Here is a 24,084-nt window from a genome sequence, read left to right as displayed (position 1 = left end):
CAAAAAGTTATTCAACCATTTCGCCTTCACACGCAATTTCTCCAGAAATTGCAAATTCTAGTTTGATATATTGTTTATATATAGTTATGTATAGGCCTGTGGAATAATTGGAGCCGCAAATGACATCAGCGCCTCGCAGATGCAGATCCAGGCGCGCCACAAGGACTGTAACAACTTGGCCTGGAAATGCACTCCATGCCAACTCCAGGATTGCCTTCAAAACAACTGGGTCCTATTTCACCAACAAGACCTAGCGATGATCACAGGGACAGTTCTGGACTACATCAAGTACTGTATGGGAACTGTATCCGTGGACAAAACTATCCAGGTCTTTCCCAACCAGAAACCCTGGATGACCAGCCAGGTCCGCTCACTCCTCAGGGCCCACGACTCTGCCTTCAGGTCAGGCCACAGAGCCCTTTACAGCTCAACTCAGGCTGACCCGAAGAAAGGAATTAAAAAAGCCAAAGTGGACTACATGAGGAAGATGGAGTCCCACCTCGCCAGCAACAGACCACGAGAGGTGTGGCAGGGCATCCAGACCATCACCAACTTCAGGGGCTGTGATGTGACGTCAGACCCAAGAGTCGCTGGCAGAGAAGCTTAATTGCTTCTTTGCCCGCTTTGAATCACCACAGACTCACTCACCTACTCTGGCCCTGCCCCCACCCTCACATGTGTGCCTTAACATGTGAAGAAATTGACAATAAAGCGGACTTTGACTTTGACATCAGATCCTGTCACCCCTTATCTCACTGTAGAGGAGCAGGAAGTGAGGCATGTGCTCCAGGCAGTAAACCCCACGAAGGCTCCCGGTCCAGAGGGAGTACCTGGCAAAGTGCTCAGAGCCTGCGCCCACCAGCTGTCCCAGATATTCTGCAGGATCTTCAACCAGGCGAACAGATCCACGGAGGACGCCATCACCATAGCTCTGCATGCTGTGTTGAGTCACCTGGAATAGCAGCAGAGCTATGCGAGAATGCTCTTTGTAGACTACAGCTCGGCTTTCAACACAATCATCCCAAACATTCTGGTCACAAAACTGGACACTCTGGGCCTCCCCCTCTCACATGCATCTGGATTAAGGACTTCTTGACCAACAGGCTCCAGACTGTGAGACTGGGCCCCCACCTTTCCTCTACATGCACACTGAGCACTGGTTCACACAGGGTTGCATGCTGAGCCCCCTCCTCTACTGTCTCTATACCTACGACTGCAGTCCGGCCCACGGCGACAACATGATTGTCACATTTGTTGATGACACCACAGTGGTCAGGCTGATCGCCAATGGTGATGAGACAGCCGATAGGGAGGAGGTCCAGAAGCTGCCGACCTGGTGCTCCGCAAATAACCTGGCTCTGAACACCACGAAGGCAAAGGAGATCATCGTGGACTTCAGGAGGAAGAAAAGGGATCCGCCTCCCATCTACATCAACTGCGAGAGTGTGGAGAGGGTCCATGACATCAGATTCCTGGGAGTCCAGGTCTCTGATGATCTCTCCTGGACACATAACACCTCAGCTGTCATCAAGAAGGCTCAGCAGTGTCTACGCTTCCTGAGAGTCCTCAGGAAGAACAGTATGGACTGGAAGCTTCTGCTGGCCTTCTACCGCTCCTCCATTGAGAGCCTGCTGATGTACTACCCGACCACCTGGTACGGGAGCTGCCCTGCTGCAGATAGAGGGGGGCTACAGAGAACAGTCAAAGCAGCGCAGAGGATCGTTGGCTGCCCTCTCCCCACCTGGTGCGTCAGCAGAGCTCGCAATATCATCAAAGACAACACACATCCCGCCTACCAGCTGTTTGAGCTGCTTCCTTCTGGGAAGCGCTATAGATGCATCAGTACCAGGAATACCAGACTGAAAAACTGTTTCTTCCCAAGAGTCATCACCACACTGAACTCTGAGAGGAAACAACACCAGCTATAATACAACACCAATGCACCTTTATACTTACAATTTCACTGTTGCTGTTAACACTACGTGCAATAACTATTTTTTACTTCCTGTACATACCTCATTCATGTTAATATAAATAGCCACATTGTATATATTGTAAATAAGATTCTTTAACTTTTATTCTTTATACTTCCTTTATACTTCTTAATTTTTGTAATGTTTATTTTTTGGGATTTCTTTTCTTCATTCTTATTGTACTGGAAAGGGAGAAGCGCTCCAATTTTGTTGTACAATTGCATTGTAAAATGACAATTAAGGGTATTCTATTCTATGTACTTCTGGAGTCAGCATTTTTTTTTTTTTTTGACACAGAGGACGAAGATTTCGATAGATTTAATGATTTGGAGTGACACGAAAGGTTCGATAAAATTGTTATTCATGTTATAGTTATTTGATATATAGTTTATGGAATAATTGGAGCCGCAACTGACGATGAGTCTGACGTCAGCGCCGCATGTACCTCCGGAGTCAGCAGCGGCGTTGTTTATAAGTGACAGAGGACGAAGATTTTGATGCATCTAATGATTTGACGAATGGTTTGATAAAGTTGATTTCTATATTATAGTTATTTGAATAACATTTAATATGTTATGTCAGGCACGTTCTCAGTTACTCGTTTATGTGTTGATGTAACGTTAGCATACCATATCGTTCAGCTTGTTGTTGCCTATTCGTGTCTGTTCTTGATGTTGGATTTTGTCAAATAAATTTCTCCCGAAAGTGCATATTTATACAGCAATCCCTCGTTTATCGCAGATAATTGGTTCCAAGACCACCCACGATATGTGAAATTATGCGAAGTAGTGTCACCCGTTTTTTAACGTACGTACATTGTCTGTGTATCAGTAAGTGTATATTAAACCATATAAGTGCATTGTGTGTGTGTGTGTGTGTGTGTGTGTGTGTGTGTGTGTGTGTGTGTGTGTGTGTGTGTGTGTGTGTGTGTGTGTGTGTGTGTGTGTGTGTGTGTGTGTGTGTGTGTGACAGATGTATATGTAGCTAAAGTATACATACTTATGTTTTTAGAAATCTTATTATTATAACAACTTTTTATCACAAGTGTACTTAATTAAATACGTTTTTAGAACTCTTATTATAACAACTTTTTTTTTATAAAATGGTACAAGTGTATGTACTGCAATTGTGTGGACACTCCCTGCCTTCTGGGGGGGGAGGGAATCCGCGATGCACTGAAGCCGCGATAATTGAACCGCAATGTAGCGAGGGATTACTGTATTCGATTTTTTTCTTTATTATGCATTTTATGGCTGGTGCGACTTGTACTCCGGAGCGATTTATAGTCCGGGAAATACGATATCTATCTGTCTGGCTATCGCTCAATCTCTATCATGTAATTTGTCATTTTCAGCTGTTAAGGTGAACTGCAATGGTTTTTGTGGCATCACCAATGAAGTAAACGAAACAACATGGACAGAAGAGGAACAGTACTTCAACAACACAGTGTCTGTGGCAGACAAAGGTATGGCAGCCTGCCCTCAGATAACACATCATTTTTTAATACTTTTTATTTAGTTTTTGTGCAAGTGTTTTGTAGACATTATTTGTAGGTATACCATCTTAATCTGTAAATCGCAAAATCTTCAAATTATCAGTCCAGGACCGCTCCACTGTGATCTGCTCAGGAAAGGCAAAACATACAGTACAATACCTCGAGATGTTTGTGCGATACGGCAATTTGCGCACATCTACAAACTATTGCTTTGACTGATTATTACATTTTTCCAGTTCTTTATTTTTAATGCTCGCTATTCTATAATTACAATTACCAGGTGGCTGCCTTCTCAGTTGAACTATTTAATGTATGCCAAGACACAGCTGTGGAGCCTTTTCTGCAAGATTGCCGAAGAAGGTCTAACCCCCACCTCGAGGATTCCTACCTTTATTGATTTATTAATTGAAACCTTTATTGTCCCCTCTGAGGAAATCTGTCCTCTGCATTTAACCCATCCCCGTGTGATTTTGATTCATCCCCTGGTGGAGAGGGGAGCAGTGAGCAGCAGCGATGCCGCGCTCAGGAATCATTTATGGTGATCTAACCCCCCAATTCCAACCCTTAAATCCTGAGTGTCAAGCAGGGAGGCAATGGGTCCCATATTTATAGTTTTTGGTATGACCCGGCTGGGGTTTGAACCCACCACACACACACACACACACACACACACACACACACACACACACACACACACACACACACACACACACACACACACACACACACACACACACACACACACACACACACACACACACACACACATCTTGGCCACCCACCTACAAGGCTACACTTACTCTGTCTACTCTGTGTAATAATGTGTGACCTTCCAGTCTAACCTGAAATCAACTAATACACTGCTCAAAAAAATTAAAGGAACAGTTTTTTATCAGGGTATAGCATGAATTCAATTACACTTTTCTGATAAGGTTTTGGTCAGGCACGTGGCAGAGAGGGTTGTTAATCACTTTCAGCTGCATTGGTGTTGATGGAATTAATAACAGGTAGACTAGAGGGGCAACAACGAGATGGTCCCCAAAACAGGACTGGTTTTGCAGGTGGAGGCCATTTCAAGCTCCTCCCTCTTGAGCTTCTTAACTGTTTTACCACAAGTGTTGGCTTTAGCAAGAGTCATTATCACGACTGGAAGCATGAGGCGATTTCTTAACCCTCCTGAAGTTGCGCAGATTGTCCAACTCCTCCAGGATGACACATCTATGCGTGCTGTTGCAAGAAGATTTGATGTGTCTCCCAGTACAATTTCCAGAGCATGGAGGAGATTCCAGGAGACAGGCAGTTACTCTAGGAGAGCTGCACAGGGCCGTAGACGGTCCTCATCCCATCAGCAGGACCGATATCTGCTGCTTTGTGCAAGGAGGAACAGGTTGAGCACTGCCCGAGCCCTACAGAATGACCTTCAGCAGGGTACTGGTGTGAATGTTTTAGCCCAAACGACGTCCTGTAGTGTTCCCTATGCTCACTACTCAGCACCGTGGAGCTCGATTGGCATTTGTCATAGAACACCAGAATCGGTAAGTCCGCCACTGGCGCCCTGTGCTTTTCACAGATGAGAGCAGGTTTACCCTGAGCACCTGTGATAGACGTGAAAGGGTCTGGAGAAGCCAAGAGAGCGCTATGCTGCCTGCAACATCATTCAGCATGACCAGTTCGGTGGTGGGTCAGTGATGGTCTGGGGAGGCATTTCCATGGAGGGACGAACAGACCTCTACAGGCTAGAGAACGGCGGTCTGACTGCCATTAGGTATCGGGATAAAGTCCTTGCACCCATGGTCAGACCCTACGCTGGTGCAGTAGGTCCTGGGTTCCTCCTGATCCACGACATTCCCGGCCTCATGTGGCAAAAGTATGCAGACAGTATCTGGAGGATGAAGGAATTGACACAATTGAATGGCCCTCACGATCGCCTGATCTAAACCCAATAGAACACCTTTGGGACATAATGTTTCGGTCCATCAGACGCCGCCAGGTTGCTTGTTAGACTTTGCAGGAGCTCACTGATGCCCTTAGACAGATCTGGGAGGACATCCCACAAGACACCATCCATCGTCTCATTAGGAGCATGCCGCGACGTTGTCAAGCATGCATACAAGCATGTGGGGGCTACACAAGATATTGAAAAGAATTTTGAATTGCAGAAATTGAATTTAGGCAAAATGGACGAGCCTGCCACATCATTTTTTCACTTAGATTTTTGGGGTGTCTATATACTGAGCCCTCTGTAGGCTGAAAACTTATATTTCCATCAAAAGATGTGGCATCCTTTTGTTCCTGAGACATGAAACTGTCCGTATCAGTATAGATATCCAACTTTTTTTTTTTCACCATTGAAATCTGATGTGTTTTCAAAGTGTTCCTTTAATTTTTTTTAGCAGTGTATGTATGTATGTATGTATGTATGTGCAAAGACTTTCATGGTAAAAGGAAAGCAAGAGAAGGGTCACAGCAGGATAACGGCATAGCTCACGCTACCGAGCTCATCACGAGTGCCAAAGAGGCCTATTCTAAAATAATCACAACAAAAGATGACTATATTGTCACCGGCATGAGCCTTGTTTTGACCAGCTAATGTCTTTAGAGTTCTGACATCATGGCATTTTGTGATAGTTGTCATTTTTCTCATGTAAATATGTCGAGAAAGGGCCTTTTGAAAACAGCGAGAATATAATTAATTGCAACGTCCATGCATTTGTCCCCATGTTTGGTTTGTTCATTTCCCCTGGCCTCGGTGATTCTTGTTTTTGTCACAGCCTCACATACCGCCCCCCAACAGTGTTGCTTTGTTTGGTTCGCACCACCAGTGTTTTGGCTCAGAGAAAATCAGCGTGCTGGGGACAAGCTGGAATCTCAGGGTTTTTTGAATTCACAATACGGTGAGAATTTAGCTCGCAGCCAAATTAACTAAATTAATGGTTTTCACTTGGTTTCCAAATTCCACAGCCCAGAATCTATTAATATTTAGTTTTTATTTTGATGCTGTCTTCCTTTCTGTTGCATACAGGAACTCTGAAACAAGGACTTCACACTTTTCCGTTCAAGTTTCTTATTCCAGGTAAGAGCTCTACATCTATAACACAGGTGTCAAACTCAAGGCCCGGAGGCCAGATACCGCCCGCCACATCATTTTATGTGGCCCGTGAAGACAAATTGTGCATCAAATTCTTGTGTCATTAATAGAATTGCAAATTGTCATCACTTTTAATAATATCTTTTTTTTTTTTTTATATATTTGACCAGTTTTAACTTGTCTGATTTGAAAACAAGTTGTCAGTTTGTTTTGTAGCTTTTACTGTATATAATATGAGCTCATACATTTATTTGGGTCGACAGTCGTAATGGCCCTCCGAAAGAAGCTATGACTACAATGCGGCCCATGAAAAAAATGTTTGACACCCCTGATCTATAAGAACTATAGATCTTGAAAAAAAGTGAACAACCCCAAGGAACTGTAAAACCAATGCATTCGCATGTGCTAATGCTGTAAATAATTTCAGGCAGTCAATGTGGGGTCCCATTATCATGGTACGGCTGTGGCTCAGAGGTAGAGCAGTTGCTCTGTAACTAGAGGGTCGGTGGTTCGAATCCTGTTTTGTCTAAGTCATGTGTTGTCGTGTCCTAGGGCAAGACATTTCACCCACCTTTCCTCCAGTGCCTCTTGTACTATATAGTAACTTGATGGTAAAATGAGCATTTTATCAGTCCAGACAGCGTTAAATACATGGTTTTCATTCATTTTATTTCATTTTACATTTCAAAGATGCCACTACTCCTGTTTTTAGCACCACTAGCTACACTTCAAAACAACACTGTCACCAATGTGGTTATGCTATGCGAGTGTTGCATTCATGGCATCAAACACTGTTTTTCACAAAGTAATTTTTGAGTAGTAGTATTCTGCAAAACAGACAACTTTGAAAAATAAAATGTTCAATGGCTATTACACAAGATCCACCAGCTGATATTGATTTTGTATGCTGTAATTACTCAACAGCAATGACGTAATTAACAGTGCACTCAAAAACTAGTTTTTGGTTGACTAATGAATGAGCTCTGTCGTCGTATACGAAAATTCCTTTCGTGAACAGGGAGGGAATGTGTGAATAATTCTGAACAGAGCCAGAACAATTGACTAGTGTTATAAAATTAGCAACTGTCGCTATAGTATTTAGTGACTAGTCATACACCTCTAGTGACTACCCAAAACAGTGACTAGTGACAAATCTAGCTACTTATTGTGTTCTTGTGATCCTGAAAGGGGGATCCTTCCATCTGTGGTCCCTTCTCAAGGTTTCTCATTTTTCCCCTTGTAGGGGTTTTTTGAGTTTTTCCTTGCCCTTTTGGGAGCCTAAGATCAGGGGATGCTTTGAGAATTATTGTCAATTGATTGTCTATGTGAAGCCCTTTGAGACTGCTTGTGATTTAGGGCTATACAAATAAACTTGACTTGACTTGACTTGTAAACTTTTGGAGACTCTTTAGACTTCATCCCATATGCAGTCAAAGTAGCCACTTTGACTGCATATGTAGATGTTCATCCCTCCACCCATGTGAGCCATTTGCCATTTCAAACGTTAGTTTTGTGTTGTGCTCAGTATTGGAGAATTACTCAACCCAAATTACTGTAGTTGAAGTTACTACCTTCAATATATAATAGTTTTAATAATCACAGTGCCTTTCTCTGTTTATTTTTATCCACAGAATCTGCTCCAACATCGTTCGAGGGCAACTATGGTAGAATAGTTTACAGAATAAGAGCTTTTGTTTACACGCCACGCTTTTCCAAAGATTACAGCACAGTGAAAGACTTCTATCTATTGGACCCTCTCAACTTAAACAAAATTTCAGACATATGGGTGAGCCATGAATTCTATTTATTTTTGCTTTAAGAATACACAGTTTGGGCAAAGGTGTTGGACAATTTAGCTTTCATTGAGACGACTGCAGATATTGAGCTCTGTATCGCCCACAGTGTCAAGGGTGTTCCTTGAATCAATTGTCCCAAGTATAGTCACAAAAAAAAGTTCAGACACTTAGTCACATAGTGCAGTTTAGAGACTTGAGTTTCTTATCCTTTATATAGCCAGGTGAAAAAAAATAGTGTAATTGAAATTAAAATCTGTTTTTGAAGCAAGAACGTAATGATAATAATGATTCATTAAATTTGTATAGTGCTTTTCAAAAACCCAAAGAACAGGGAACAAGGCAAGGACATGTTGGGGTGAGACAATGGGATAAAGTTAAGAAGAGGACACCAGTTATGGGTAGGGGAGGTCATAGGCTTGAGAAAAGAGGTACGTTTTTAGACGGGACTTTAATATGGGGAGTGTGGGTGAATCACGGACAGACTGAGGGAGAGAGTTCCAGAGGGTGCTGTGCAGGAGAAGGCTCTGTCATCGAAGGAAATGAGTTTAGATTTTGAGACTGTCAGACGTGAAGTATTGGAGGATCTGAGGGGATGGTTAGGGCTGTAGGGGATAAGGAGGTCGGATAGGTAAGTGGGAGCCAGGTGGTGAAGGGCTTTGAAGGTGAGGAGAAGTATCTTGAAGATGATACGATCCTTAATGGGGAGCCAGTGAAGAGAGTGGAGAACAGGAGTGATGTGTTCACTGGATGGGGTCAAAAGTCAAAGTCCGCTTTATTGTCAATTTCTTCACATGCCAGGCACACAAAGAGATCGAAATTACGTTTCCCACCGTCCCACGGTGACTAGACAGTACACAACACGCACATCAAACAGCACAAAGAGTAAAAATGAACAGACAAGAGCAACAAATAAGTAATAAGCAAATAACCCAAATAATAAACAATAAGTAAATAAATAGACAAATAAGAGCAGCAAAATGGAGCAAGCGCGCTAACAGCAGACAGCCAGATCATAGCGCAAAAGAACAGGACGTCATGTAGCAGAGGGGGGAGGGAATTCAGGATCCGGACAGCTTGGAGCACGAAGCTGTCCCCGAGTCTGGTGGTGCGGGAGCGCAAGCATCTGTATCTCTTCCTAGAGGGCAGAAGTACAAACAAAGAGTGAGCGGGGTGACTCTCATCACACACAATCGCAGCCGCTTTGCGGGTGAGACGGGAGGCGTAAACTTCCTTCAGGGAGGGGAGTGGAGCCCCGATGATTTTACTCGCAGTGGTCACTATGCGCTGCAGGGCCTTCATGTTGTACTCAGAGCAGCCACCACCCCACACAGCAATGCAGCTGGAGAGGACGCTCTCAATGGTGCCACGGTAGAATGTGGTCATGACGGCGGGAGGAGCACTTGCCCGCCTGAGTTTCCGCAGAAAGTACAGGCGGCGCTGGGCCTTCTTCGCCAGCGACGCAGTGTTGGTGGTCCAGGAGAGGTCCTGGTGTGGGTAAGGAGGTGGGTAGCAGAGTTTTGGACGAGTTGAAGTCTATGGAGTGAGTGAGCAGTGATTCTAGTGAGAAGGGAGTTGCAGTAGTCAAACCGGGATGAGATGGAGGCGTGGATGAGGGATTCAGCGGAGGGAGAGGGAGAGGCAGTGTCGGATTTTGGCGATGCGCCGGAGGTGGAAGTAGGAGGGCTTAACAACTGAGCGAACATAAGGGTGGAAGGACAGTGTAGGGTCGAAAATAACACCAAGGTTGCGTGCCAGAGGGGAGGGAGTGATGGTTGAGAAGTCAATGGTGAGTGTGATGGATCCAGTTTTATTGAGGGAGAATTTAGTGCCTATGAGGAGGAGCTCTGTTTTGTCACTGTTGAGTTTGAGAAAGTTGTGGGTCACCCATGTTTTTATCGTAGAGATGCAGGTTTCAAAGTAGGTGAGGGGAGGGTTTTGGGTTGGTGTGGTGCGTATGTAGATCTGGGTGTCATCAACGTAGCAGTGGAAGTCCTGATTGAGTTTGCGGATGACATTACCAAGGGGAAAGAGGTAACAGATGAATAGAAGGGGGAAAGAACTGAGCCTTGGGGACCCCCTGTGTAACTGGGGAGAGGATGGATGTGAGGCCAGAGAGAGAGATGAAGACCCCCTGTGTAACTGGGGAGAGGATGGATGTGAGGCCAGAGAGAGAGATGAACTGGTTTCTGTTGGTGAGATAGCAGGTGAGCCAGTCGAGTGCAATGCCCTCAACACCTAGTTGGCGCAGCCTTTGAAGGAGGATGGAGTGGTTCACAGTGTCAAAGGCTGCGCTAAGGTCGGGTAGTACCAGGATGTTGAGGGCACCAGAGTCTGCAGAAATGAGGAGATCGTTGGTGACTTTAACAAGAGTTGTTTCGGTCCTGTGAAGTGGGGGGAATCCGGACTGGAACAGTTCATAGAGGTTGTTGGACTGGAGATGGGTGTGTAGTTGGGTGGAGACAATGTGTTCGAGGGTTTTGGAAAGGAATGAAAGGTTGGAGATGGGACGGTAGTTAGAGAGGTTGACTGGGTCCAAGGTGGGCTTTTTGAGGACGATGGTGATGGCTGCAAGCCTATAGACAGTGGGAAAGTGGTGGTGGCCGGTGGCTGGAGAAATTTGTTGACGGTGGATAACAGTAAGCGGGGGTTCCGGTTTGTGTCATTAATGAGAGATGAGAAGTAAGTAGATTTGGGAGCAAGAAGAGCTTCACGGTAGGATGAGATGTGTTGTTTGAAGGTTTCAGCATGGACAGTACAGGCCCATCCATATAGTGCAGAATTTAGAGATATGGACACAAACGTAGTTTAACAAATATGCCACCAATGTGATGTAATGCCTCGCTCTTTGCAGGGTCCCTGCTCCTCTTCAGTCATCCAGGAATTCAGCTACATGCTATTAAAAACTGGCACAGTGACACTGAAAGCCCAGATTGACAAAAAGGGTTACACACCAGGCCAGATTATTCAACTGTCCGCTGTCATCCACAATAAATCAGAGAAGAGAACAAGCAATATAAAGGCCTCTCTCGTGCAGGTAAAACTCCCTCTACTTACATCAAATACTCTCCTGCCAAATTTTCACCACTCAGTACTGTTATATTTTATTTGCCATGAAGCAGTTGAGCAGAGTTACACAAGTGTTTTCATCGTTGTATGTCAATAATGTGACATGTGTAAGGTCATATATATATGTATATATATATATATATATGTATGTATGTATGTGTGTGTGTGTGTGTGTGTGTGTGTGTGTGTGTGTGTGTGTGTGTGTGTGTGTGTGTGTGTGTGTGTGTGTGTGTGTGTGTGTGTGTGTGTGTGTGTGTGTGTATGTATGTATACATATATACATACGTACGTACGTACGTGCGTGCGCGTGCGTGTATATATATATATATATATATATATATATATATAATATATCTGTGTGTGTGTGTGTGTGTGTGTGTGTGTGTGTGTGTGTGTGTGTGTGTGTGTGTGTGTGTGTGTGTGTGTGTGTGTGTGTGTGTGTGTGTGTGTGTTGGGGTTAGGGTTAGGGTTACCCTTTTCTTTATTTCCCGGTCACGTCTACTCTGGAGCTATACGTGTCATGGTTACATAACTGACTCCTGGCCTGAAAAAATCTCCCAGTCCGGCCCTTCGCCCATGGGGCCCGGCCGGGCACAGCCCGAAAAGAAAACGTGGGTCCCCCTTCCCATGGGCTCACCACCTGTAGGAGGGGCCAAAGGGGTCGGGTGCAAAGCGAGCTGGGCAGCGGCTAAAAATGGGGACCTTGGCGGTCCGCTTCCCGCCTGCAGAAGCTGGCTCTTGGGACATTACAGAAAATACACTGGGGTAAATTTTGTCCTTGATAGTTGAAGTAAAACAGATCATTTTAATCTCACAAATGATAATGCTATATAAAAGAAAGACAAATTCAATACAAATTACTTTTATTTACTTTAACTTCTGCTCCTTTCTGGCTATACCACCAAGTTTTGTAGTGTGGTGTGAACTCAGGCTACTCAGCATGTCAAAACCAGATAATGATTAAGTTACCTGTCCATCACTTTAGAGGTTATCAAAGAACTCCCACACATTGTGCTTATTAAAGGCAGTAGCTCTTCCAAGAGAGGTTGCTTCAGAAATACGGCATGCCAAATGGTATTGTGCTTTAAAGGCACTGAAGGTCCAAGAGAAGGTTAAAGGTTTTAGTTTACATTCAGATTTAGGCTAAATTGAAACGATCCACTGCAAATAACTATCACATAACCTATACTTCATCCAACCTACTTTTTTGTCTCTGGTCCAGCTGGCAGGCATGTCAATGTGATTCCTTTGAGCAAATTCAAAAGCCAGTTCATGGCATTTCATGGCATCTATGCCATGAAACATTGCTTCTAGGGTTTTAATATGGTCAACAAGCTCTTTCTCCATGGTCTCAGTAAAGAGAGATTTGGCAGCTGCTGTTCTTTCATATCCTGGCTTTGTTACTGCGCCTACTTTTTTTCTTGTCCATATGGTCATCCTGCAGATCTTCATCTCCTTTTCCAACCTGACGTATGGTCTTTCCCTCTTGCACCTCTTTCACTGCTCTTTCCAACTCCTCAAGAGGAGTTGAAACCCTGTCTGTCTTGTTTGTAGTTGCGTGGCATGATGGTCTAAAATTTAGAATATTATAGTTTTAGTGATCAAATGTAAGAATACAATGTACAATAACTATAAAATACCATTAAGTAATATATAGTAAAAAAAAAAATTTTAATAAGTTGGGGTAAGTTGTGCCAGTGGCACAACTTACCCCAGGCCCTTTGGCACAAATTACCCCAGACCCACCATTTTGAAAAAAATGTATCCCCCTGCTGTTTTGAGCAAGCATCATGCTAACTGTATGGACTCATGCTGTAGCTTACTAAAGCACTAAAACACGTATGAACTGTTTTCCAAATTGTTTATAATTGTTCAAACACAGCAATCAAAAAAGCTTAATCATAGAAATTTTACTTTTGAGGGCAAAACATGTTTTTTGAACTTAAATTTGCTTACCTCTAAAGCCATGTGTCGCCCTTCTCTGCAGGATGAGTGAAATGGATGCCCCTTCAAAAATAGGTGGTCACATGACCAACTTCTATGATTTTCTGGAAAACAGGGGTGGCACTACTTGCCCATTGGTACAAATTACCCCACTCTCCCTATACTTAGCTTCGCTCGGGGACCCTTTTCCTCATGCTATTAAAATGTCATGTTATATGTACAGTGAAGCCTCGGTTTTCGAACGTCCCGGTTCTCGAACAATTCGGTATTCGAACAAAAACGTTTTTTTTTATTTGTTTCGGATGTCGGACGAAATTCGGTTGTCGAACCTCACGAGATGAGCCGAGAAGACCCGCATGCCAACTGACTCCATTCGTTATCACACTCTCGTTACTCTGAGGATTGCATCAACTCTAATCATGCCTCCAAATGAAGCAAGTGGGAGCAGTCAAGCCATCCTAAAACACAAAGATGCTCCTAAAGCAATGCGACAGTGAGCACCCCGCGCGCTACGGTTGCGCGATCGGACCAAATTAAGCTCCCTACGCACTGAGGTCCACTTAAATTTTGGAAAGTCCATTAGGACTTTAAAAATATTTTCTAGATTTCAGCGACGGCTCTGTCACAATAATGCGACCAGCGCGGAGCAGTTGCGCAGTCGGTGACGCGCTAGGGTTGCGCGTTCGGCGGTGGGCTGCAGTTGCGCGATCGGACAAAATTAAACTTCCTGCGCACTGAGGTCCACTTAAATTTTAGAAAGTAGATCAGGACTTTAAAAACATTTTTTAAATTTCAGCGGCCGCTCTGTCACAATAATGCGACTAGCCCGGTGCAGTTATGGTTGCGCGTTCGGCGGTGCGCTGCAGTTGCGCGATCAATGCGCTTTCATTTGCGGGGTTTTTTTTTTTTTTTTTGCGTGGAACGGATTAAAAAATGTTTTTCCATTATTTGTAACGGAAAAACATGATTCGGAATTCTAACGATTCACTTCTCGGACAGCCTTCTGGAACGGATTGTGTTCGAAAACCGAGGCGCCACTGTATATGAAATAAATACTAATGATGGTGTGAAAAAATAAAGTTTCATTCATTCACTTTTAATAAGGAACATAAAGTTTCAGTAATGTGATAAATTAAAACATGATGGTTTGAAATCACTATTATTCAGTAAGTTAAGTTTGTAAATCACTATGTCCTTTTGTTTCAGAGAGTGACCTATCAGACAAAAAAACCCACCCATGACGTGAGGGTCATTGCAGAGTTGGAGGGGGGACAAGTTAAGGCTGGCAAGGAGATAGAGTGGAAGGAGCAGATCATTGTTCCTCCTCTTCCTCAGTCATCTCTTGTTGGCTCTGACCTCATAAAGATTGAATACTATGTTAAAGTAAGAGAACATTTTTTTTTAATTTTGCTTCCCCACAAAGCCACTGGTTTCGTTATTTTTGACTCCCCCAACACAAAGACTTTACAGTGGTTTTCAAAGGCCATTTCAGCCATTCGTACCCTAAAGGTTTCTACATTTTGTCACAGTACAGTCCCCAAAGTATTTATGGGATTTTATGGGACTGACCAATATAAAGTGGTTGCATAATCTTGATCTCAGAAGAAAAATAAGAAAACGTGCTAAATAATACTCAACAGCCCCACATCAATTACCTCAACATTACAATGTCTGACAGGGACTCTGGCCTGGCATTTGCAAGAGTTGGCAAAATAAGGTAGCATTTCTGTGCAGAGGCTATATTCGTATGTTACCTGTTTTTACCCTAGATTTAGAAATTATATGACGTAGTACCAGACATGTTCTTTCTAATTGCTTGCACATAAATAGTTGGGTCCCTGATTTGGCTTCATATCTATTGTGAAATTGCAGACTGAGAAGAGTTCTGTTTGCTGCGACATTTCAAAGTAGGTTTCTGTGAGTCATTCTGAAATTTAGCATTCTAATGCTGCGATCAGACCAAATGCAGGCTAACCATTTCTGTTGGTGCATTTCCCTATATAGTAAGTCCAGTTTGTGTGGTAGTTCAATCAATACAATGTCAATTTTAGAAGATGGTAAAACCCATTCAAAGTTGAATAAAAGAACAAGACACGTGTGTTCATAGGCAAAGTGCATGTTGTGCTGCAATGGGTGATGTTTATAAGTTCTACCAGAAATGGAAGAATTTGCACTGCTCTCACTAAAGGAAAATGTGAAAGTGAGCGAGAGAGGGACAAAAAATGCATGTCTTAAAAAGGTTTCTAGCCCCACAGTTCCAAAATCCCTACCGCATCTTGTCACTAGATTTTAATTGGAGTTAGCTTTCACAATAAGATTGTGCAAATGTGTACTATTAAATTACGATACAGTTTAATGAGTTGTCTACATTAAACACTTGGAATTTTGTGTGGGTCTTCTGTGCGACTACTAAACAAGCGAGTAGCGACCGACTTACCGACGGCAGGTGCAGTGGCAGCTCATCTTTGAAAGAGCGTAGCGTCTCTTAGTATTATGTTGTCTGCGTAGATCTTATGATCGAAGGTATTTGAATGATTTTGTTGAAGGTTTTTTTTTTATAAGAAAAGAATGGCAGGCGGCATGATGACGCAATAGTTAGCACGTCCGCCTCACAGTTCAGTGGGTGCGGGTTTGATTCCACCTCCGGCCCTTCCTGTGTGGAGTTAGCATGTTCTCCTAGTACCGTAATTTTCGGACTATAAGTCGCTCCGGAGTATAAGTCGCACCAGCCATAAAATGCACATTAAAGTGAAAAAAACCATATATATATATATATATATATATATATATATATATATATATATATATATATATATATATTTGTGTCGCACTGGAGTATAAGTCGCACTTTTGGGGGCAAATTCATTTGTCAAAATCCAACACCAAAAACAGACATGAACCAGCAACGACAGGCTAAACGATACGGTATGCTAACGTGACATATACACAAACAAGGAGCCGAGAACGGGCTTGACGTAACATTCAGAGTTATTCAGGTAAGTATCACATAAATAACACGTTTATAAAACCATCTGTGTCACTCCAATTCATTAAATCCATCGATCTTGCTTTATGTAAACAACGCCGCGTATGCGCCGCATATGCTGATGTCGGACCCGTTGTAACTTGCATTTCTAATTATTCCACAGACCCATATAACGATATATATAAAGTATATTTAAAATAACTATCATATTAAAACATTATTATCAAACCAACTGTGTCACTCCAAATCATTAAATCCATCGATCAAATTCCTCGTCCTTTGTCAACAAAGCCGCGCGTGTGCCTTGACGTTAGCCTCGTCGTTATTCCACAGATCTAGTATATAACTATATTGTGGCGTCAACAAAGTACCAGCAAAGACGTGGGTTTGGTAAACGTCTCTTTATTTAACAAAACAAGAGTTCAACGAGCCAACAACTACTGAACTTCCAGCCACAGAGGTTGAAGAGAGCTCCTTAGAGTATGACCGGGCGTGCGTAAAAGCCATGTCCAAGCCCCACCCACCGTCCCCGGACAGCCACCCGGCCGAGCACCGGCCCCCAACTTCCATCCACGGAGGTGAAAGAGAGCTCCCGTCAAGAAGGACCGGGCGTGCGTAGAAGCCATAATAGTTTTTCAAACCTTCTGTGTCACTCCAAATCATTAAATCCTTCAAACTCTTCGTCCTTTGTGTCACTTACAAACAAAGCCGCTAATGATGCCGGTAGTACGTGGGGCCCTTCGTCATCTTCGTCATCCCATGATCAAATCCTTTGTCCTTTATGTAAACAACCGCCGCGCGGCACGGGTGACATCACTTGCAGTTCAAATGACAGTAATCCCTTGCTACATCGCGGTTCGTTTTTCGCGGTTTCACTACATCGTGGATTTTTAAATTTCGAAAATTTGTAAAAAAAAAAATCACATATATGTCGCTCCTGAGTATAAGTCGCCCCCCCACCCAAACTATGACAAAAGCCGCGACTTATAGTCAGAAAATTACAGTACTTGTGTGGGTTTTCCTCCCACATCCCAAAAACATGGTTGGTATGCCGAGTGACCACTCCAAATTGCCCATAGGTGTGAGTGAGAGTGCGGATGGTTCTTCGTCTCTGTATGCCCTGCGATTGGCTGGCAACTGGTTCAGGGTGTCCCCCACCTACTGCCTGATGACAGCTCGGATGGGCTCCAGCACGCTTGCGACCCCCGTGAGGACAAGCGGTACAGAAAATGGATGGATGGATGAATTGGCTTTCACACATGCACAAAAAAATGGGACAAAAGGGCACTTAGCGTATCAGTGCCCAAAGGGCCTGTGCTCGGACACCGAGAGGACCTCCCCACTGCACGTGCTGGTTTAATTCATATAACGTTTATCTTGTGCATTTTCCAAACAGAGTAATCCAGAGGCTTTGTATTTTCTTAAATTGTGTTTTCTATGGTGATGTATCCCACCAGTATTTTTTCCATATAATTTATCACCGAGAAAGTAATTTCAGGTGACTTGACATTGATTCATTTCTGTTTAACCAGGTCAACTTAAAGTCTCCGAATGTCCTCCTGACGTTACCCCTCTACATAGGAAATGTCTCTTTGGACAAGAAGTATCACCCATCCAAAAATGAAGCTCGTCTCTCTTCTACCGACGTTGAAGTCACATCATCTGCCTCACCTTCTGTTACTACAATGTTTCCACCGCTTCTTGCCCCAAAACCAACTCTTCGTCCTGCTCCTCGGTCCAGAATTTTGTATGCCAATACTCCAACTGCTCTCCCGACTGAATGTCACCAAGGCGCTGAAGGTGGTACACCTATGAGGGGCAGCGTCACAAACCAGCGGCACGCCCAACTTGTGTCACCAAGTGGATTTAGTTATGCGCCTGGCCTCTCTTTCTCTGACAGTCATCAGAACCGGGCAAGCACAGACCCTGAAGGAATTCTAATCATTGGTTCCACCAGGACCCCAGCTCGTCCTTTTAATGAGAACACTATTAGCCCAGCGTTAACGCCTGTTAGCGTGCCCCCCGACTACAGGAGCTCAGCCTACCCACAAGGTTAGTTTTATTTTTTTATTTTTTTTAGGCTGTGCACACAGGATTAAGTGAAGTGGTTGGTTGAATTTGGGTTCTTATTTTGTTTGTACGTTAAAATAACAATGGAGATACAAAACATGTCTTAATATGTTGTGACTGTGCGGTAGTTGTTAATTTTCCACGACGTGATGAACGCAGCAGTGTACGCACGCAGGCGTAATGACACCATGCACTCATACAGCCCATCACAAATGCTGAAAGTACATTCCCAAGTCTGGAAGCAAGCCAAACAAATACGTTTTATGAATTACATAGATTATAGCATGTTTCAGCCAAGCGTCGAGCAGAGGACTCCCCCATTGCCGTGGCTCACCTCCACCCAGCGGCAACACGCCAAAATCAAATCATGACCGAGGGTATGCGGCTTCACCATCGCTACAATATCCCTGTAGCTATATATTGTACATTGTGTTTTAGAGCAATACTTAGAAATAAAACTGCAAAAGCTTGTGAACAAAAGCAGCATTCAGTACATTCAAATGATGAATTTGATCCCAATTACCGTAATTTTCGGACGATAAGTCGCGATTTTTGTCATAGTTTGGGTGTGAGGGGCGACTTGTACTCAGGAGCGACTTATATGAGATTTTTTTTTCACAAATTTTCAAAATTCAAAAATCCGCGATGTATTGAAACCGCGATAAACGAACCGCGATGTAGCAAGGGATTACTGTCATTTGAACTGCAAGTGACGTCACCCGTGCCGCGCGGCGGTTGTTTACATAAAGGACAAAGGATTCGATCACGGGATGACGAAGATGACGAAGGGCCCCACGTACTACCGGCATCATTAGCGGCTTTGTTTGTCAGTGACACGGAGGACGAAGAGTTTGAAGGATTTAATGATTTGGAGTGACACAGAAGGTTTGAAAAACTATTATGGCTTTTACGCACGCCCGGTCCTTCTCGACGGGAGCTCTCTTTCACCTCCGTGGATGGAAGTCGGGGGCCGGCGCTCGGCTGCGTGGCTGCCCGGGGACGGTGGCCAATTGAGGACTCTAAATTGTCCCTAGGTGTAAGTGCAAGTGCGGAACGTTGTTCGTCTCTGTCTGCCCTGCGATTGGCTGGCAACCGGTTCAGGGTGTCCCCCGCCTACTGCCCGACGACGGCTGGGATAGGCTCCAGCACGCCCGCGACCCCCGTGGGGACAAAGCGTTTCAGAAAATGGATGGATAAATACAAATGAACGATTTTATGAAAGTTGAATGATTTCTTTATTACATGTATTGAGTTTGTTTTATCATTGTATTAATAAGAAGGTTAATATTGGTGTTTCGACTGCAGTAAACAGGCCAGATCATGCCAAATTAAATCATTCTCCGTTTTATCTTTTTTATTTTAACTTCATACACAACAAAATACTTTATAATCACAAAATAATGATCCATAGTCTTTTTGTTGTTTGCAATGACTGTGAGTGGGCGGCGTAAATGCACAGAAGTGTTTGTAGAATTAGTAGTAAGTAGACCGAGCTCTCACCAGTGGTCGGCGGGTTATTTTACGTTTCCCTGAGTAGAGTCAGTGGCAGCGTCTCTGATCTTAGCGTCGCTTTAGTCTTTGGTGTGCAGATATTTGAACGAGAAAGTATCTGTGTCACTGTTGATATTGCAAACGGACACTTGTGTGTGCGTGAACTGGGAAGGGATAGAGAAGAACGCGATTACACCGATCATGAGCGCGCGCTCATGTGCGCGTTCCCGTTCGTACGCGTTTCATTTCTGTGGCACGCTTTGGGGTGTGCAGGTCCCTGCGACTGTGCCAGCGGGCCACATATTGATTTTATGACACGATGCTTAATTTAAGACACGGGCCGGATTTGGCCCATCGACCGTACTTTGGACATGTCTGCTTTAGTTGAATTCAAGTCAAGTTTATTTATATAGCCCTAAATCACAAGCAAGTCTTGAAGGGCTGCTTGGCTAAATTTAACTCAATGCTGCATTCTGGTGAACGATGTGTGCAAGAGTCTACCACATTCAGAAATAGTTCATATGAATTGTATTTTCAAGACTGATAATAGCAAATTTAAACCAACTATAAAGAATGTGTGTACGGTAGATAGAGAGTAAATCACAGTATCAAAATCCATATCATCAATTGTGATCCAGCTTTGGGGGAATACAAAGTAATACTGTAATATTTTGACCCAGCTTTGGGGGGATACAAACTAATATGATGAGATGTTTAAAAGTAACTGTATTTAGATGACTGATAAATAAACTCATAATAATTGGGCAACATGGTGGAGTACTGGTTATCATGTCTACCTACATGTGTATCTACAGTTCAGAGGTGGAGGGTTCAATTCCGGCTCCAACCTTCCTGTGTGGAGTTTGCATGTTTTCCGCATGCATGCGTGTTTTTTCTCCGGGTACTCCGGTTTCAATTGACTACTCCAAATTGCCCGTAGATGCGAGTGTGAGTGCAAATGGTTGTTTGTGTATGTGTATGTTTGGAGAAAAAAGGGCACAGATTTTAATGCGAAGAACCTGTGTCCAACTGTTAAGCATGAGGAAGGATCAATCATGCTTTGTGATTGTATGGGCAGCCAGTGGCACGGGAAACATTTTATAAGGAGAAAAGAAAACTGATTGAATTGATTCCCTCAATAGGAACGATTTTATCTAATCCTTCTAATAGTGGGGTACACAAGAATGTTTTTTTTACAAATTAACAGCCTATGTCGTGTTTTGTTTTTCAGAAGCTCCTCCTTCCTATGACGAAAGTTGTAACACCTAAACTGAGTGGAGGAACAGGAACCACACTAGCGTGACTACATCAATTGATAGATGTATTGGCAATACATGTTTACAGTTGGGTCAGATTTGTTTTCTGATCAAAGAAATTGGTATTTTTAATGTACTTGTGTACTTTGCCTTTTTCCCTTCTAATATGTACATACATTTTAAACTAGAACAGGTCAGCACACATTTAATTTATTTTTAAATTGGAATCAAAGTCTATAAGGTCAGATGATTGTTTGCATGCGGTGCCCTTGTTCAATGTCTTGGAAAATTCATCTTAGCCAATTGTAATTGTTGTGAACTAATAAATACTCAGTGTAGGAAAGTTGATTCATAGGAGAGCATAATCTTTTAACAGTTAAATCATGAAGTGAAATGAAATTGTTTTCACCAAAATTGAAAAAATAAAATATGCTTCCACAAACACTGTCACATATTTTACTCATAATTGTGAGCACTTCATGATTAACATCTCTTCAATGTATTTCACCACATAAACAGATTATGCTTCCATGAATAAAGGATTGGCTTGATCTGTGACAGAGATCAACACAATGTGGATGTTTTGCACTGTTGACAAAACCAAATGTACTTGTTTTTTTCTCATGAACTTGATCTAAAAAAAAAAAAAAAAACTATTCTGAGCAGCTTGTTAGCAAATTAAGACACATAGGGTAACTTTGTGAAAAATACAAATTTGGAAGAAAACCAAAATGACTTAAATGCACTATGCAAACAGTGCAGAAATGGTAACTGAGGTGTAGATTTAATTATTGCAGCATTTTTCATTTGCACTTTTCTGTAAAATATTATATTTGACGACTTGCTTTAAAATTTCCAAGTAAAGCTATGAAAGCTCAAAAGAAGTCTACACGCCATGGCAGCAAACGTTCATTTAGTAATTTGCCAAATTGGTAGTAATGGAAAATTTATGGACTTAAAAATGATGTCCGCACAAAAAAATGAACTATAATGGGAGAAAATAAAATGAGCCACGAGGTAAAGCCACAGACAGACAGAAAAACTGAAGCTGTGGCAGGTGTGCCGCTCAGTGCCAGGAAAAGGGTAAATGTCCTGCTTAAAAAAGTACATGTAAAAAGTGTAACAAAAGAGGACATTGGGTGTCATACTAAAACAGTGAATGAAGTTACTGAGAACGAGGGACAGTTTCTGGGCGAAGTCAGCAAGCAGGCCAACTCATATAATTGGACTGTCACACTTGAAATGGAGAAGGTGCCACTCACATTTAAATTTGATACAGGGGCTTATGTGGCTGTTGTAAATGAAAGAACTTTCAAGAGGCTCTCTACATCCCATAAATTAAGTCAAGTAAAAAGACCCTTTGTCGGTCCAGATGTAGGGGGTGGTTCACAACCAACACAGTATACAGGGTAAAGAATACACTTTTCTTGTGTATGTAATGGAGAGTAACTGCAGTTGTCTGCTCAGCTGACCAGAAACTGTGAAAATGGGTCTTGTCCAGAGATTAGACAAAGTAAGGGCGTTTTTTGGAACAAGTGGTCTTTTAAAGATAGAACCTGTCAAAATCATTCTAAACGAGAATACCCAGCCATATGCAGTCCCCTGTGCTAGAAGAGTACCACTGCCACTAGTACTAGTGAAGAAGGAGCTGACGCAACTCAAAATAGAAGGCATCATAGTGAAGGTAACACAGCCAACAGAGTGGTGTGCTGCCATGGTTGCATTCCTAAAGCCAAACAACAAAAGAGGTTCGATGTTACACAGACTTAAGAAGATTGAATAGAGCTGTAAAACGCGAAAAGTGCGTATTGCCAGTAGTCGAGGAAATTATGCCAAAGTTCTCGGGTTCAAAAGTATTCTCATCATTGGATGCAGCAAGTGGATTTTATCAGATCCCATTGAACGAAGAAAGATGCAAACTGACCACCTTCATTACCCCTTTTGGGATGTATGCCTTTGGGATAACAAGTGCTCCTGAAATTTCCCAAAGGAAAATGGCAGAAACCCTTGACTTGAGCGCTAGAGCAGGGGTGTCAAACTTATTTTTGGCACGGGCCACATGCCAGGTCTAAATACCATTAGACATTAATTCACACACTGAAAGAGGAGAAGACAACCAGTATTGTTTTACTTGCGAGGAGAATTACGCAGAAGGCCCAGTTACAGTCTTCCACCAATTCTGGGTTCTTATTCTGCGGTCTCCTCTTTTTAATGTTTTGGTTGCCCTGGTTACAAAGGTGTTGCTACACTAAAGGGAGGGGAGATTGTGGCTGAAGCAACGCTGATTAGCTAATGAATGTTATGTGGTGCGAGGCCTTGGCCGATTCATGACAGTGCAGAGTCTGTCCTGTTACTCCTCAGCTGGTTGGCAGAATGTTGGCTGACTTGTCCTTTAATTAGATATCTCAAAGCGTGTTGTGTCGTTTTCCTGTGGAACAATGCAACTAAACTTTCTTGCTAAGTTTCACACAATACTAATATTGACTAAATATGGGATAACTTATATGCAACTACTTCAACAGATATGTCTTTTCTGTAACACTTAGAGACAGTCTCGATCAACAACAATCCATAGATAAAAGCTACAAAATTCCTTTGAAATAAACAGAGTACTTTTTCAGGTGCGAAGGAGCTGTCCTCATAGCTAGTGAGATAAGAAAGGAAGGGAGTTAAAGGAATTCTTTGGAGCTGGCTTTGTTGAACTAAGGGACTCCAACTCGTAAATTATGAGGCCCTTGGTCAGGCCGACCATCTAACACCACATCATAGTCATAGTTTCCTTCAGAGGGCCGTTACGACCGTCAACAAACTGATAAATAATGAAACCAGAAACTACTAAAAATTGTTCAAATATTTTTAAAAGATCCATGGTAACAAAAAATTGCTAGCAATATCAGTATTTTCTAAAAGTGAAGACAA

At 42.9% G+C, this 24,084-nt stretch overlaps 1 protein-coding gene across 4 annotated transcripts in view; it reads left to right on the top strand.

Annotated features, from left to right (window-relative positions):
• Positions 1 to 21,738, top strand: part of arrdc1a (arrestin domain containing 1a) — a 36,043-nt gene extending 14,305 nt beyond the window's left edge. The window contains exons 2-9 of one of the 4 annotated variants that reach the window (XM_085909686.1): positions 3,328 to 3,438; positions 6,291 to 6,362; positions 6,491 to 6,541; positions 8,188 to 8,342; positions 11,204 to 11,386; positions 14,569 to 14,745; positions 17,881 to 18,400; positions 21,141 to 21,738. In XM_085909686.1, coding sequence (XP_085765812.1) covers positions 3,328 to 3,438; positions 6,291 to 6,362; positions 6,491 to 6,541; positions 8,188 to 8,342; positions 11,204 to 11,386; positions 14,569 to 14,745; positions 17,881 to 18,400; positions 21,141 to 21,178 — 1,307 coding nt within the window. In that variant the 3' untranslated portion in view covers positions 21,179 to 21,738. The other 3 variants (XM_085909685.1, XM_085909688.1, XM_085909687.1) reach the window with 3 other exon arrangements.
• The last annotated feature ends 2,346 nt before the right edge of the window (positions 21,739 to 24,084 follow it).

Source organism: Syngnathus leptorhynchus, chromosome 4, assembly GCF_054491065.1.
Source record: "Syngnathus leptorhynchus isolate UIUO chromosome 4, UIUO_Slep, whole genome shotgun sequence".
Classification (NCBI taxonomy): Eukaryota; Metazoa; Chordata; class Actinopteri; order Syngnathiformes; family Syngnathidae; genus Syngnathus; species Syngnathus leptorhynchus.
This window is presented reverse-complemented; position numbering and strand designations above follow the sequence as displayed.